General features: G+C 39.1%; 1 protein-coding gene across 1 annotated transcript in view; it reads left to right on the top strand.

The window, feature by feature from the left end:
- Positions 1 to 4,059: 4,059 nt before the first annotated feature.
- Pparg (peroxisome proliferator activated receptor gamma) overlaps positions 4,060 to 13,443 on the top strand; it is a gene marked incomplete at its 5' end in the record, with an annotated part of 52,385 nt that continues 43,001 nt past the window's right edge. The window contains 2 exon segments of the mRNA NM_001244281.1: positions 4,060 to 4,296; positions 5,495 to 5,664. Of these exon segments, the coding sequence (NP_001231210.1) occupies positions 4,077 to 4,296; positions 5,495 to 5,664 (390 nt within the window).

Genomic DNA, 13,443 nt, shown 5'->3' with positions numbered 1-13,443 from the left:
AGAAATAAGGAATAGGAAAAAGATAGTGACCTCAGGAATCTGCTCTACAAAGAAGGGCAAGAGTAGGGCGTGCAGGGCAGGTAGACAGTGCGGTACATCTAGCAGTAGGACATGCCACACATGGGGATAAGGACTGAAACAACTAAAGGGAACTAAGACTGAAAAGGTAAGTGAGGGCTATGCTGTGGAGGACTTCTAATGCCAGGCTAAGATATGGTGATTTATTTTGCAAGCTGCTGGTTGTCCTGCTTCCCTGACAACATATCCTTAATGGTAGAGTTCAGTTAAACAGAATTCTTTAAAGAAAGGATAAAAGAAACACAGAAATACCGGGGTTGGTTCGAGCAGAGAAATAGTTTTGTATGATACTGTGATGATAGACACATCATTTTACACTCTGGTTAATGTCCATAGACTTATTTACAGGCAGTGCCTAATACAGACATGACTTTAGTTCATAAGAGCATATCCATGCTGGCTTATCAGTCATCACACTAGCACAGGACAGTGGCAAGGGGACACCCTATGTCTCAGAGGGTAAGATGCTATATAAGAGCTTTCCCTTTACGTAATTTTAAATAAACCTAAAAAGTATTTTTAAAATCTGTAAAGCCAGACCTGATAGTGCATACTTGTAAAGCCTGTGCTCAGAGGGATCACTAGGAAAACGGTAGAATATTTGCCTAGCATGTGCAAAGCCTTGGGTTCCATCCCCAAATAGAAAAAAAAAAAGGTTAACTAATAAAATGATGAATGACCAGTTTTTCCTGAAACCTAGGTATCTTTGCATCCTTATTTTCACTTCTTAGTGTCTGTATAGAGGTATACCCAGTACCTTTAACTCACTTAATCAGACACAATAGATACATGAGAAACATCCAAATTTAAGGATATTACTATCTGAACAAGAAAGGACATCTTTTGAAATGAAAATAACTAGTATCAAAGGGTAAGGACATAGAGAAATGAAAATTAATCAAGCTAGGAAGAGTGTCAAAGTAAATGAAGTGACTTGGGCTAGGTCCATGTAGATGAATTTTGAAGCAAATGACAGAGTTTGATGGGTGCTCCTGCTAATTAGGAACAAAGACTTCTTTCCAAATGTCACTGAGACCAGAACGTCCTCTAAGTTATCACCAATGCACATTCCTCTTTTTTGGTGTGCAGTGTTTATACTGTAACACAGATAGCTGAAGGTTGTTTGGGTACTTATTATGCAGATATTTGGCATGGAAACCCAAATGTTGCCTAATGAGCCCTCTTGCAGCCACAAAGCACGTTCACAGAGCCAGTCTCCTTATTTGTATCTACAAGGCACTTGGTTTCTCATGAAAACCATAGCTGAACCCCTTCATCCCATGCAGCCTTTGTGGAAGAAAAAACAAAGCCTTAGTTCTCTGCATGCTGGAAAAAGCAAGAGAACCGTTCCCTGATTCCCCTATGGGAAGAGTCCATCTTCCAGAACACTTTTATCAACGAGAGATTATTTGAAAGGATAGAGTTTCTGAGTCAGCCTTCAGTTTGAATTGCCCATACTTACCTAGCCCATGGACCTCAGGCATGTCATGTAACCTGGCAGGGCAAGTCCTGTCTCAGTGATCTATAAAGTGAAGATATTTCAGCACTCATGGAAGAAAAGGTAGATGTGTCTGGTATATGGGAGGTACTCAGTGACTCTGTTTCTCTCCTTCCCTGTCCCCTCTGCTAAAAGTTCACAGTTACTTCCTCCAGTCAGCAAGTCATTTAATGTTTAATAGATAAATATTTAATGAGCATCTACTGTGAGTAAAACCTTTGTCAAATGGTGTTAATATGACTATAGCCAAGATAAAAATGTATGAGTTCATTTCTTTGTCACCAAGGTTAACAATCTGGAATTTACACAGCTCTGGAGCATTTAGAGTAGTGATTACTTTTCTAGGCACCACTTGGAATGGTGATCTCATTTCAAGTAACCAAGTCAGACTTACAATTGCATAAAGACTTGCAGTCTATATTGGCCAGTGACTCACAATTCATATTTAGTACTTGGGAAACAAATGTGTCAGAGCTTTGTTTTACTTACTCTGGTAGCAAATCATAGGTAGAAAAAATGCACATTTGCTTCTCTTCCAGAGGTCCCTGATTCAGTTCCCAGCACCTAAATGGCAGTTCATAATTTCCAGTAACTCCAGTTCCACGGGATCTGACACAATCTTCTGGCCTCTGCAGGCACTGAGCATGTACATGGTACACATACATACATGTAGGCAAACACTCATACACATAAAATAAAAATATATTTTTTAAAAGATCCAGCCATAGTGATACACATTTTTGATCCCAGCACCTGGGAGGCAAGGGTAGAAAAGAAAAAAGAAGAGAAGAGAGAGAGAGGGAGAGAGAGAGAGGGAGACAGAGAGAGAGAAAGAGAGAAAGAGAGAGAGAAGAATCTCCAGTACAGAGGTCTGGGAGAAGGATGACTCAGCCAGTAAAGTGCTTATAAGCATGAGTTCAATACCCAGAACCCACATAAAAATACCAGACATAAAAGTACACACTTGTATTCGGGCACTGGGAAGGTGGAGAAAAAAGATCTCTGGTGCTTAACACTGGCCATTCTAGCCTAACTGAACTTCAGGCCACAAGAGACCCAATCTCAAAGGTTGTGAAAGGTGTTACTGAGGATGACACCTCCACATGCACAAGCGTATATGTGAGTGGGCATGCATGCATGCATGTATGTGTACACACACACACACACACACACACACACACACACACACACACACACACACAAGAAAACTGCAAATCAGTAACAAAACACCAAAGATCTCAGTCCAAGACAATGCACAAAGGCTATCATAGCTATTTCTAAAAAGAAAACATACAAATGGTCAACAGGTATATGAAAAAAGTATTCAACATCACTAATCCCTGGGGAAAATGCAAATCAAAGCTACAATAATATATACTGTTCCATACCTGTTAGAATGACTGGTACATAAATTGATGAAATTATGTGGAATAACAGAAACCTTTTTGGAGATGTATACTATATACTGTGAAGACATTATAGAACACATGTGGAGATCTCAGAAAAATCAAAATTTCCATGTGATCAGCAGTCCCACTGCTAGACATATGACCAGGGAACTAAAACCACTATGTCAAGATTTTTATGCTCCTGCATACATTATGTCACTATTCGCTATAGCCAAAAGATGAAATCTATGTAAGAATCTAAGACACATAAACAAATAAAAGCAAACAACAAAAAAACCCTCTGTGGTATGTATATACACACATATGCCAAATATACACACATGTATATACATTCACACACATATACATATACTGGAGTATTGTGTGGCCTTTTAAAAGGAAAATTCTGTCCTTTGTAGCAATATAGATGACCCAAAGAAACATTATGCTAAGGGAAATAAGCCAGAAGCAGGAAAGCAAATACCATACATCCTTCCTGGTTGCTGAGGATTGAGCATAAGGGAAATGGGAAGACTGGACAGAGTTTCCATTAGGCCCTGGAGAACTGATAGACAACAAGATGACTACAGTTAGCAATACTGTATCATATAGTTGAAATTTGCTAAGGAAGCAAATCTTATGTTTTCTCAACACAGAGACAATGACAATTCTACAAAGTGATGGGTATGTTAATTAAATTGATGATGACAATTATTTCACAGTGCATACTTATATCAAAACATCGCTATGGTAATCATTTAAATACTTTATCAGCTATATCCTAATAAAAGTGGATGAAATTTGAAGTAAGAGAAATAGCCATTACCAGATCCAGCTGATGACCTGCTGTAAAGGACAATGTGAGCAGAGCTCACATTTAGATGGATTTGTTCCATGTAGCTACACACTGTGGGTGTCTGCTTTACTCAGGTAAAGGCTAACTTCCTTCTCACTGTAAAGCCATGTGGATGGTGCTAGGAAGACATAATGCACTCCTCCCTCCCTGGGTAGTCTGAGTGAACTCAGCTCCCTCTCTATGCATTCTTAGAGGACTGCTTTCTCCTCCAGAACTTGACTCATAGTCTGTTCTTTTGTCCATTTCAGAAATTACCATGGTTGACACAGAGATGCCATTCTGGCCCACCAACTTCGGAATCAGCTCTGTGGACCTCTCTATGATGGATGACCACTCCCATTCCTTTGACATCAAGCCCTTTACCACAGTTGATTTCTCCAGCATTTCTGCTCCACACTATGAAGACATTCCATTCACAAGAGCTGACCCAATGGTTGCTGATTATAAATATGACCTGAAGCTCCAAGAATACCAAAGTATGTTCACTTTTCAAATGGCTAAGAGATACATGAAGACAGCACATGTCTCTTCCCAACCTTTTTTCCCCTTTCCTTCCCTTCCCTCCCTCCTTTCCTTCCTTTCTTGATGCCTTCTTAGGAGCGTGTCTAGCCTGATTACATTGCCAGTTGTATCTTAGGCTTAGTCCATCCTGTAAACTTTGAATTCTTCCAGCTTCTTATTAGTTAATAAATCATAGTTGTAGACCAAATGACTGGTCACCACTAAGTTACTATTTACAGTTATATTTTTTTCTAATCTGTAGTTTGTGACATTTACATTGTACAAATTTACATTTTTAACACTGTAGCTGATTGATAGATCATCATGCCATTAAGTAAATTACCATCAAACATCAGACTTTAAAAAAAAAACAGAACTGAACTGAACTTTTCAAGATAAAGTATCATTTCTGTGATGCTGTTTCCTTGATTTTTATCTTGTGGGTTGATGTGCTGGTTTTCCAGAGTCACCCCTGTGTCACTGGCAATCATTACCTGATAATAAGTAAGAACTTCCTGTAATTTCTAGTTGTTTTCTTTAGATAGATAGTATACGTGGTTGTATTTATCTGTGTGGTTCTGGGTTAAGGCCAAATATGGAAATTCATTAGGCCTGAACTACCAGCAAAGGCAATAGGTTTCTCCTGCTCTCTATCACAGATCACTTTACAAACCACCTTTTGACTCAACTCTGTTGATAACCTGCCACCTCAGGCTGCAATTTTGGCATCTTCTCAGCCATGTTCCTTCTGTTGCTTTTTCAAGGAAGGTTTAAAACTACTTCTAAAGTGCAACATTTCAATGAAACCCATAATAACAGAATGAGTGCCAGATGCAGCCCATCCTTTTGCCAAATAAGCTGCATGGCTTCAAACCCTGAGCAGTGTCTGTAGGGTATGTGGGAGAGAGGGGGCAGACTTAATTCCCTCGATCTTAATTCCCTTCCGGATTTATTTGTGCAGGTGAGGTTCTGGGGTGTTGGGACTTGCCTGAGATGATAAAGTCTTACTTTTTCCTATCTGAGCACCAGTGCATTTTCATGCTCCCCAGCACCTCTCCTCCAAGATAGTAACGTTATGGCATGAAAATATGAAGGCCACCATGGGAAGCCACGGTGCCTTTTTAGGATTGTTTGTCATGAGATAACCATCTTCTCAAATTTCCCAATACACAGGTGCGATCAAAGTAGAACCTGCATCCCCACCTTATTATTCTGAAAAGGCCCAGCTCTACAACAGGCCTCATGAAGAGCCTTCCAACTCTCTCATGGCCATTGAGTGCCGAGTCTGTGGGGACAAAGCATCAGGCTTCCACTATGGAGTTCATGCTTGCGAAGGATGCAAGGTAAAAATAGAATTTAAAAAAATCATCCAAGAATTTTCTGAAATTTTACCTATTCCATTTCCTGTTGCAAACTCACTGTAAAAAAAATTAAGATAAAATAGTAATTTTTTTGGCAGAACTCATTCTTCAAGTAATATAATATTTGAAAAATCTAAGAAAAGCTGATAAAAGTGGGGTTATTCTGCCTCTCCTCCCCTTCTCCAAAATGACTCTTGAGACACTCATCCAAGTGTATCTTGCAGAATTTTTTTTAAAGGACTTGTCCAAGATGTCATAGAAAAACAGTGAGTGGTGAGCCAGCATCAGAACCTAAGTTCCCTGATTTCCCTAGGGTGGTTTTCGCCATGCTATGTAATCTCTTATACGCGTACGATTTGACAGATTATATTTGTGTATCATTTGATCCATAGACTAATGCTATAATATTGAACGTATTTCTACATTGTGGCTATAGAAATTGTGAATCAAAGGCATGGGGTCACCAGAGTGAGGGCTGCCATGGTAGAGCAGGTGCAAGATCGTAGATTTCACCCTTAGGAAAAGCAAAATTATGGATTAGTAAGGTTTGTTCCTACCAAGCCCTAAGCTAGTACTATGTTTCCTTGGCCCCGTGTCAATCTAAGCCTGTTCAATATGCGAAAAGAGATAACTATGCACTTCCTTTGTGAAAGAGTACTTTAGGAAGTTAGTGATATGCTGCCCCAGTTATAAGGAAAATACATGAATAGATTCATGTTTTTATATAGTTTTAAAATAATCTTAACATACTCAGGGATAAAGTAATATTTATCATGTGCCCATAGAATGCCTTGCCTTATAAATACTGGGGGTTTGGTAGTGCATGTCTTTAATACTAGCACTCAGCAGCAGAGGCAGGAGAATTTCTGTGAGTACAAGGCCAGCCTGGTCTCCAAACAAAATAAAACATAAATGAATGAAGTAAGTACTGCTTCACTTGAGCTTTTCCTGGGTAATAAAGACGAAACACACCAGGCAGGCATGTGTTAGTACTTCTGGGTTCCAGATGGACAATAGGCCAAAAAGGGAAACTAGTTTTTATTAAATTCTTACCCCCAGCAGATAGTACGCGCGCGCGTGCGCGCGCACGTGTGTGTGTGTGTGTGTGTGTGTGTGTGTGTGTGTGTGTGTGTGTGTGTGTGTGTTTTGCCAATATTTAACCACATTCTACAAACATTTTCTCAACTGTAAAACAATGAAATTCAACTAGGTGATTTCTATTTTTTTCAGTCCAAAAGCAATCTAATGTGTTCAAAAGATACAAGCCAGAGTCACCTCTGCCACTTTCTCCATCATAGCCTGCCAGTCATATAAACGTTTTAGCCCTCAGTCACCTCATGTAGAAAATGATTTGATTAGGTTAGCAGCCAAGGTCTTACACATCTCTAAGGTTTGAATTTCAAAATGAGTCCTTGAAACACTCCTGGCAAGAGATGCTCTCATTTAAAACACTAAAGCCCATTCATGAGCCTGGCGTGACGGCACATGCCTATGATCCCCACTCACACAAGGCAGAGGACAGGCAAGAGGCCTTGTTTCAAAAAACAGAAACAACAAAAAGAAATCACTCTGATTAAAATAGCTATGAAATCAAATCATTATGCACAACCAATAAACCAAGATCCCTGTGTGTAATAAGACACGCCATTGTATTTAATGAGTAAGGGTTACACATTTTTTTTTTGAGTTGCTAAATTCTGAGCCACATTTATCTGAAGAAACCACTCAGTTTGAGTCATGCTGGTCATATATACTAATGAGTATGAACTGTCTGCTCAGACTTCATAGTTATTTATTTCCTCTATGTTGGTAAAGTGCCTAGAAAATTGGAACCTACAAGCAAGTAATTCCACCCTAGTTCTAGTCACATATTCATAGGAGTTAACTTTGGTGAGGATAGCTGAGAATTGAAAGGCAGACACATTTTCAGTATTTGGTGATAGTCATAAAAGGTATGCCCTGAAGACACTGAAACTCCGACACTAAAGCAAACAAAATCCAAAGCCTTCATGTAGTGATCAGGAGTGGGTAGAAGGGGGACCAGAGGTGTAGTTTAGTGACACGGCACCTGCCTAGCATGCACAAGGCTGAGTTCCATTCCCTGAAATGCCAAACAAAACAAGCAGACAAGAAAAACATAGTGGAAGGCATAGATGGAGAGTAAATAATAAAACCGTCAAAATGCAAGTGAGTCATTTCCTGCCGTAGACAAAACCAACCATGCAAAAACAATACAAGAAATCTAGGAATATTAAACTTAACTGTAATAATTTGCAAGCCTCCTAAAATGTAGGAGATGGAATTCCTAGACAAAAATGGAAGAGACAGACTTCAAACTCACCATCTTCCTGCCTCTGCCCACCTTGCTGGGATTGCAGGCCTGTGACACCACCCCTAGCAGGAGACCTGTACATTCTAAAGATGAAAAAACATTACTGGGGAAAAAGTGTAGTGGTGCATATGTATAATGATGGCATGATGGGACTCATTGGTGTGGGGGGGAGCAAACCAAAAGATGCAAGAAATCAAGGAAAGCCAAAAAAGCCAAGAAAATACAATTAAACAGCGGAAGGAAACAGTTCAGGACCTGAAAACTGAATTAGAGACAATAAAGAAAACACAAACTGATGGAATGCTGGAAGTGGAAAAGCTTAAACAATCAGGAACCACAGATGCAAGCATAACCAATAGAATACAAGAGATGGAAGACAGAATCTCAGACGCTGAAGACAAGCTAGAGGAAATAAACTCGTCAAGCAAAGTGGGGGAGCACTTAAATTAATAACAGAAATGTAAAAATGCTATGAAACAATATGATTGGCTTCTTCATGTCAAAGTTCTCAAAATTAACACAGGGCCTCAAGAGTCCATGAGACTCTTCAAGGCAGCCATGGGTTTGAAATTATCCCATGGTATTAACACTGTTTATTCACCTTCCCACTCTCATTCTCCCACAAGTATAATTGAAATGTTATAGAAACTACATGAGTGGGAGTGATGACAACACTGGTAGCTAGTGGAATGTTTGCTCATGTGTCCTTGCAGGTGATTCCTCTGTTGGATGCTGGTACTTGTACTGGTCACTGTTCTATTGCTGTGAAGAGCTACCATGACCTCATTTAAATGAGGGCTTGCTTACAGTTTCAGAGGTGTAGTTCATTATTATAACAAGGAACATGGTGGCATGCAGGCAGATGTTCCAGCAGTAGCTAAGAGCTACGTCCTGATCCATAGGCAGAGAGAGCAAGACTGGATTGGGTATGGGCTTTTGAAACCTCGAAACCCACCCCTAGAATCTCCAACAAGGCTACTCCTAATCCTTTTAATCCTATCCAATAATTCCACTCCCTGGTGACTAAGCATCCAAACATATGAGCCTGTGGGGGCCATTCTTATTCAAACCGCCACATTACTGTAACGTGGACATTCATAACCCCAGTTGCTGAAGAGGCTGAGGAAGGAGGGTCATTTGAGACCAGAAGTTTGAGACCACTTTGGAAAACACAGAATCTGCCTCAAAAATAAGTTGTTCTCTGTTTTAATTTCTTGTCAAACAAATACCTGTAAATGAAGCCTACGTAAATAAAAGCTCTTTAAAGTCATCACAATAGTTTAATAGTAAAGGAGTCCTGGGGCTCAAAAGTTTAGTGCCACTTATTATAAGGACATGGGGCCTGAAGAAACACAACTTAAGCCCCAAACTGCTGCCTCATTCCCAATACATTAAGTCAATGGCTGTTAGTGACAAAGTTGTCTTCCCAGCTTATCACCAGTGCCTGTGAGAACTAAGGAGAATGAAATCAGCAAATGTTTTGTCTCATCTGTACATAGCTTAAAATGCACCTTGGCAATTTAATATTTGCCATTTCCATCAGGTATGGGGTATTCCCATAATTAAAATTCAGTTGACCATAAAGCTTGTGAACTCATTTATGGATCAGAAGGAATATTGTATAAGATAACTATTGTGGAATCTTCTCAAACACAGTTAGGATGCCAGTGGGCAGCTCATATGTGTGATCCCTGCCAAAATTCAAACAGAACTGAGCAAATGATTGGAGCTGATAAAAGCGTAAGAATGACAGGTTCTTGGTGTGTTGCTATTACAGACTTACACAAAATAAAGCATCTTCCTTCTGAGAAGTTACACATGGCTTAGAGCTCAAAAAAACTATAATCCACTGCTTGCAAATACACATGGTTTTGTTTTGCTTAAGTGTCATTATTATTTTAGTTCTTTCTTCATTTGTAAAATGAAATACCTGAGGCTTCATACTTAAAAAAATTTTAGTCTGTGGTTCTGACCTCAGGTTGAGAGTCCACAACTGGTGATTACTTTCTTGTTACAAAATTCTGAAGTAGTGTAGGACTTTACACAGTGAGAGACAGGAAGTGGGGTGTGTGTGTGTGTGTGTGTGTGTGTGTGTGTGTGTGTGTGTGTGTGTGTGTGTTTTAGTCTCTCTTCCTTTTATAAAGTAACCAGTATTCAATCACAGACTCCACCCTAAGGGCCTTATCTAATCTTAATCACTGTCCAAAGGCCCCACCCCCAGCTTCTAAGAGTCAGATTAAGTTCCACCCTCTTCCACTTCGAATAAAGATTAAAACTTAATACTTGAACCTTGGGAGATACACTCAAACCAGAGCAATCATACTTTGTAATCTCTTCTGAAAGATCGTTTATAACCAAGACTTACCTAAAGCTCTGAGTAAATACAATCTGCACTATAGCACAGCAAACCCTACTTCTATATTGTGCCCTGTCTTGTGTAAATGGTTTGACTGTATTCCTGTCTGCCCAGGGCAGTTCAATAACTCACCTCTTATGGTTGGAGGACTTCATGAGAAGGCTGCATGCAATCCCAGCACAGAACTTTTAATCTCCTGGTAAAATCAATAACATCCTAAGGATTCAGCTTGTTGTACATGAAGTTTTGTTAAAAACAGAAGAACTGTGGAGCTGGGGTTAAGAGCACTGACTGTTCTTCCCGAGGACTAGTGTTCAATTCCTAGCACCCCATGGCAATCTATAACTCCAATCCCAATAATCTGACTCCCTCTTCTGACTTCTGTGGGAACTGCATGCACAGGGTGTAAGAAAAACACCCATACACACAAATAAAAACAAAGGGAAAAAATAGTCAAATAATTAGGGCATTAACATGGCTTAGCAGGTAAAGGTACTTGCTGAACAAACTTGATCACCTGAGTTAGATACCCAGAACATACTTAAAGGTGGAAGGAGAAAATCAGTTCCACAGAGTAGTTATCTGACCTCCACATACACAAATCATGGCATGTAGGTACCCTTTCCCCTGTAATAATAATAATAATAATAATAATAATAATAATAATAGTAATAATAATAATAGTTAAATAAAACACTTAAAAGAAATCTGGGAAAATATTTAAAAACAAGACATAAACAAAAGCCAGAGTCATTTTCTCACAGGCAAAGACTAGGAATCAATGTATATACAAGAGCAGCTTCTGAAACAGTAACCTACAAACTTCATCACACTTTCACTGCATGGTAAGCCAAAGAGTTAACTGGAAAACAATAAGAAAAATAAAAATGCCTACTGAAAATACATATTGTTTTATAGACCTTAAAATACTAAAGAATAATATTGGAGTGTTTACTTATAAGTGATATGAAGAAGCATTGGAAAAACCAGCTTCTTTCTTCAGGTCAGTAAATAAATTTGCAGAAAAATACTCAGTGATATTCTTATATCTTCCTCTTGTTTTTGAAAGAGTTAAATGAGATAAAGACAATTACTTATCATTAATTTAAAAAGGAATACAGAAAAGCTGGGCGTTGGTGGCGCACGCCTTTAATCCCAGCACTCGGGAGGCACACGGATCTCTGTGAGTTCATAGACCAGCCTGGTCTACAAGAGCTAGTTCCAGGACAGCCTCCAAAGCCACAGAGAAACCCTGTCTCGAAAAACCAAAAAAAAAAAAAAAAGGAATACAGTAAAAGCAAGTTCTTAGATATATATTCTGTATATATTCAGATTAAGAATTTGTATACAGGGTTGGTATGATGGTGCAAGCCATTAGTCCCAGCACTCAGGAGGCAGAGTCAGGCACATCTCTATGAGTGCAAGGTTACCCTGGTCTACAGTACAGCCAGGGATACATAATGAGACCTTGTCTCAAAAACAAAAAAAAATTGTATCTGCCTAAAATGCATAAATGATATCCAGGAAGATTATTCTTTAGTGTTGAAGTACTCCAAATCATCTCCATATGATTCACTTTTGATATGTATCATATGAATCAAGCTGAGTTTTTTATTATTATGGCAATCAAAACTCCTCATTAGTATGGATCAGGAAAAGTGGCTTTACACATTAACTTGCTGCTAATCATAGCATTGGCACAGCCACAGTCCTTGGGACCCACCCTGTAAGAAGTAAGAGGTTTCTATTACCTCAGAGTCTACATGTAACATACTCTTTGGGATACTGCTGATATCACAAGGAGTAACAGAAATTCCAAAAACAACATCAAAGACAAAACAATTCGACAACAGAGTCCTTAGCAGGGCTTTCCTGGGGAGATGCTCGCAGAGCTGGGAAGGTGCTGTGCTGCCATGCTCGGATCCAACAAGTGAGAAGAGCTGAGTTTGGGGCTTTCAGATGGAGTCAGGATTCTCAAAGATATTACAATATTGTAAGTCAGTGGTGCCTGACTACCAGAAAAAGCATCTTCAATTTCTCTTTGAAGGAAAGAATTCCCAATTTAGACTATAATATTTTCATAGTTTATGTTCAAAAGATAACTTCAAAATAAAACATCAGAAAACACATACAAAAGTAATCATTTTGAATGGCATCTATCAGAAAAAGAAAGAAAAGAAAGAAGAAAAAAGAAAAGCTACTATTGACACCATCTATCCATCTCCCAAAAGCAGGTATTGGGATGGCCTGATATAGGATAAAGAGCAGATTTGTAAGACTTGTTTTAAATGGGGGATGGGACCAAAGCAAGGGCCCAGCCAAACAGACCCCTGGACACAGAGGGAAAGATAACATCCAAATTGCTAAGAATAAGGATAGTAGTGTTTATCCTGGGGTTGGCTATATTTTGAAGGCTCATTTAGTTCTCAGAGCTGGTTGGTAGTGTTGTTGAGGGTTAAAAAGGTATTTTTGTACTACTCAATATCAGAGTAAATTCAGAAAAGTCCTCACTAGTAAACTTTGGTGAGAAATATTTGTTTTTACTTTCATCAGTATAATTTGGTTTTTATGTGGCCTGTTTGATTGTTGTTTTTTTTACATATACAATTGATATTAGTAAATAAATAGGGACAAGAACATGGAAAGCACAAAAGGAAAGTTCAGAAGCACAAAAGTTAGCACAAGGAATAACATTTGTCTAATTGGAATCCCCAGACTGATGAGCAAGGGAAAACTAGATTCAGAAAACATAACCAAGAAAATAAGAAAATGAAAATTTATGCCTATCATATACCCAAAAGATACACATTCATACAACAAAGACATCTGTTCAACTATGTTCATAGCAGTGTTTGTCACAAAAAGACAAACATGAGCCTTCATCCAGTAGCTGGTGGAAGCAGAAGTAGACACCCACAGCTAAACACTAAGCTGAACTACTGGAATCCAGTTGCAGAGAGGGAGGAGTGATGAGCAAAGGGGTCAAAACCAGGCTGGAGAAACCCAAAGAAACATCTGACCTGAGCAAGGGGGATCTCATGGACCCCAGACTGATAGCTGGGAAACCAGCATA

The sequence above is a fragment of the Cricetulus griseus genome, chromosome 8 (assembly GCF_003668045.3).
Source record: "Cricetulus griseus strain 17A/GY chromosome 8, alternate assembly CriGri-PICRH-1.0, whole genome shotgun sequence".
Lineage (NCBI taxonomy): Eukaryota > Metazoa > Chordata > Mammalia > Rodentia > Cricetidae > Cricetulus > Cricetulus griseus.
The sequence above is the reverse complement of the archived record's forward strand: the minus strand, read 5'-3'. Positions and strand labels throughout refer to the sequence as shown.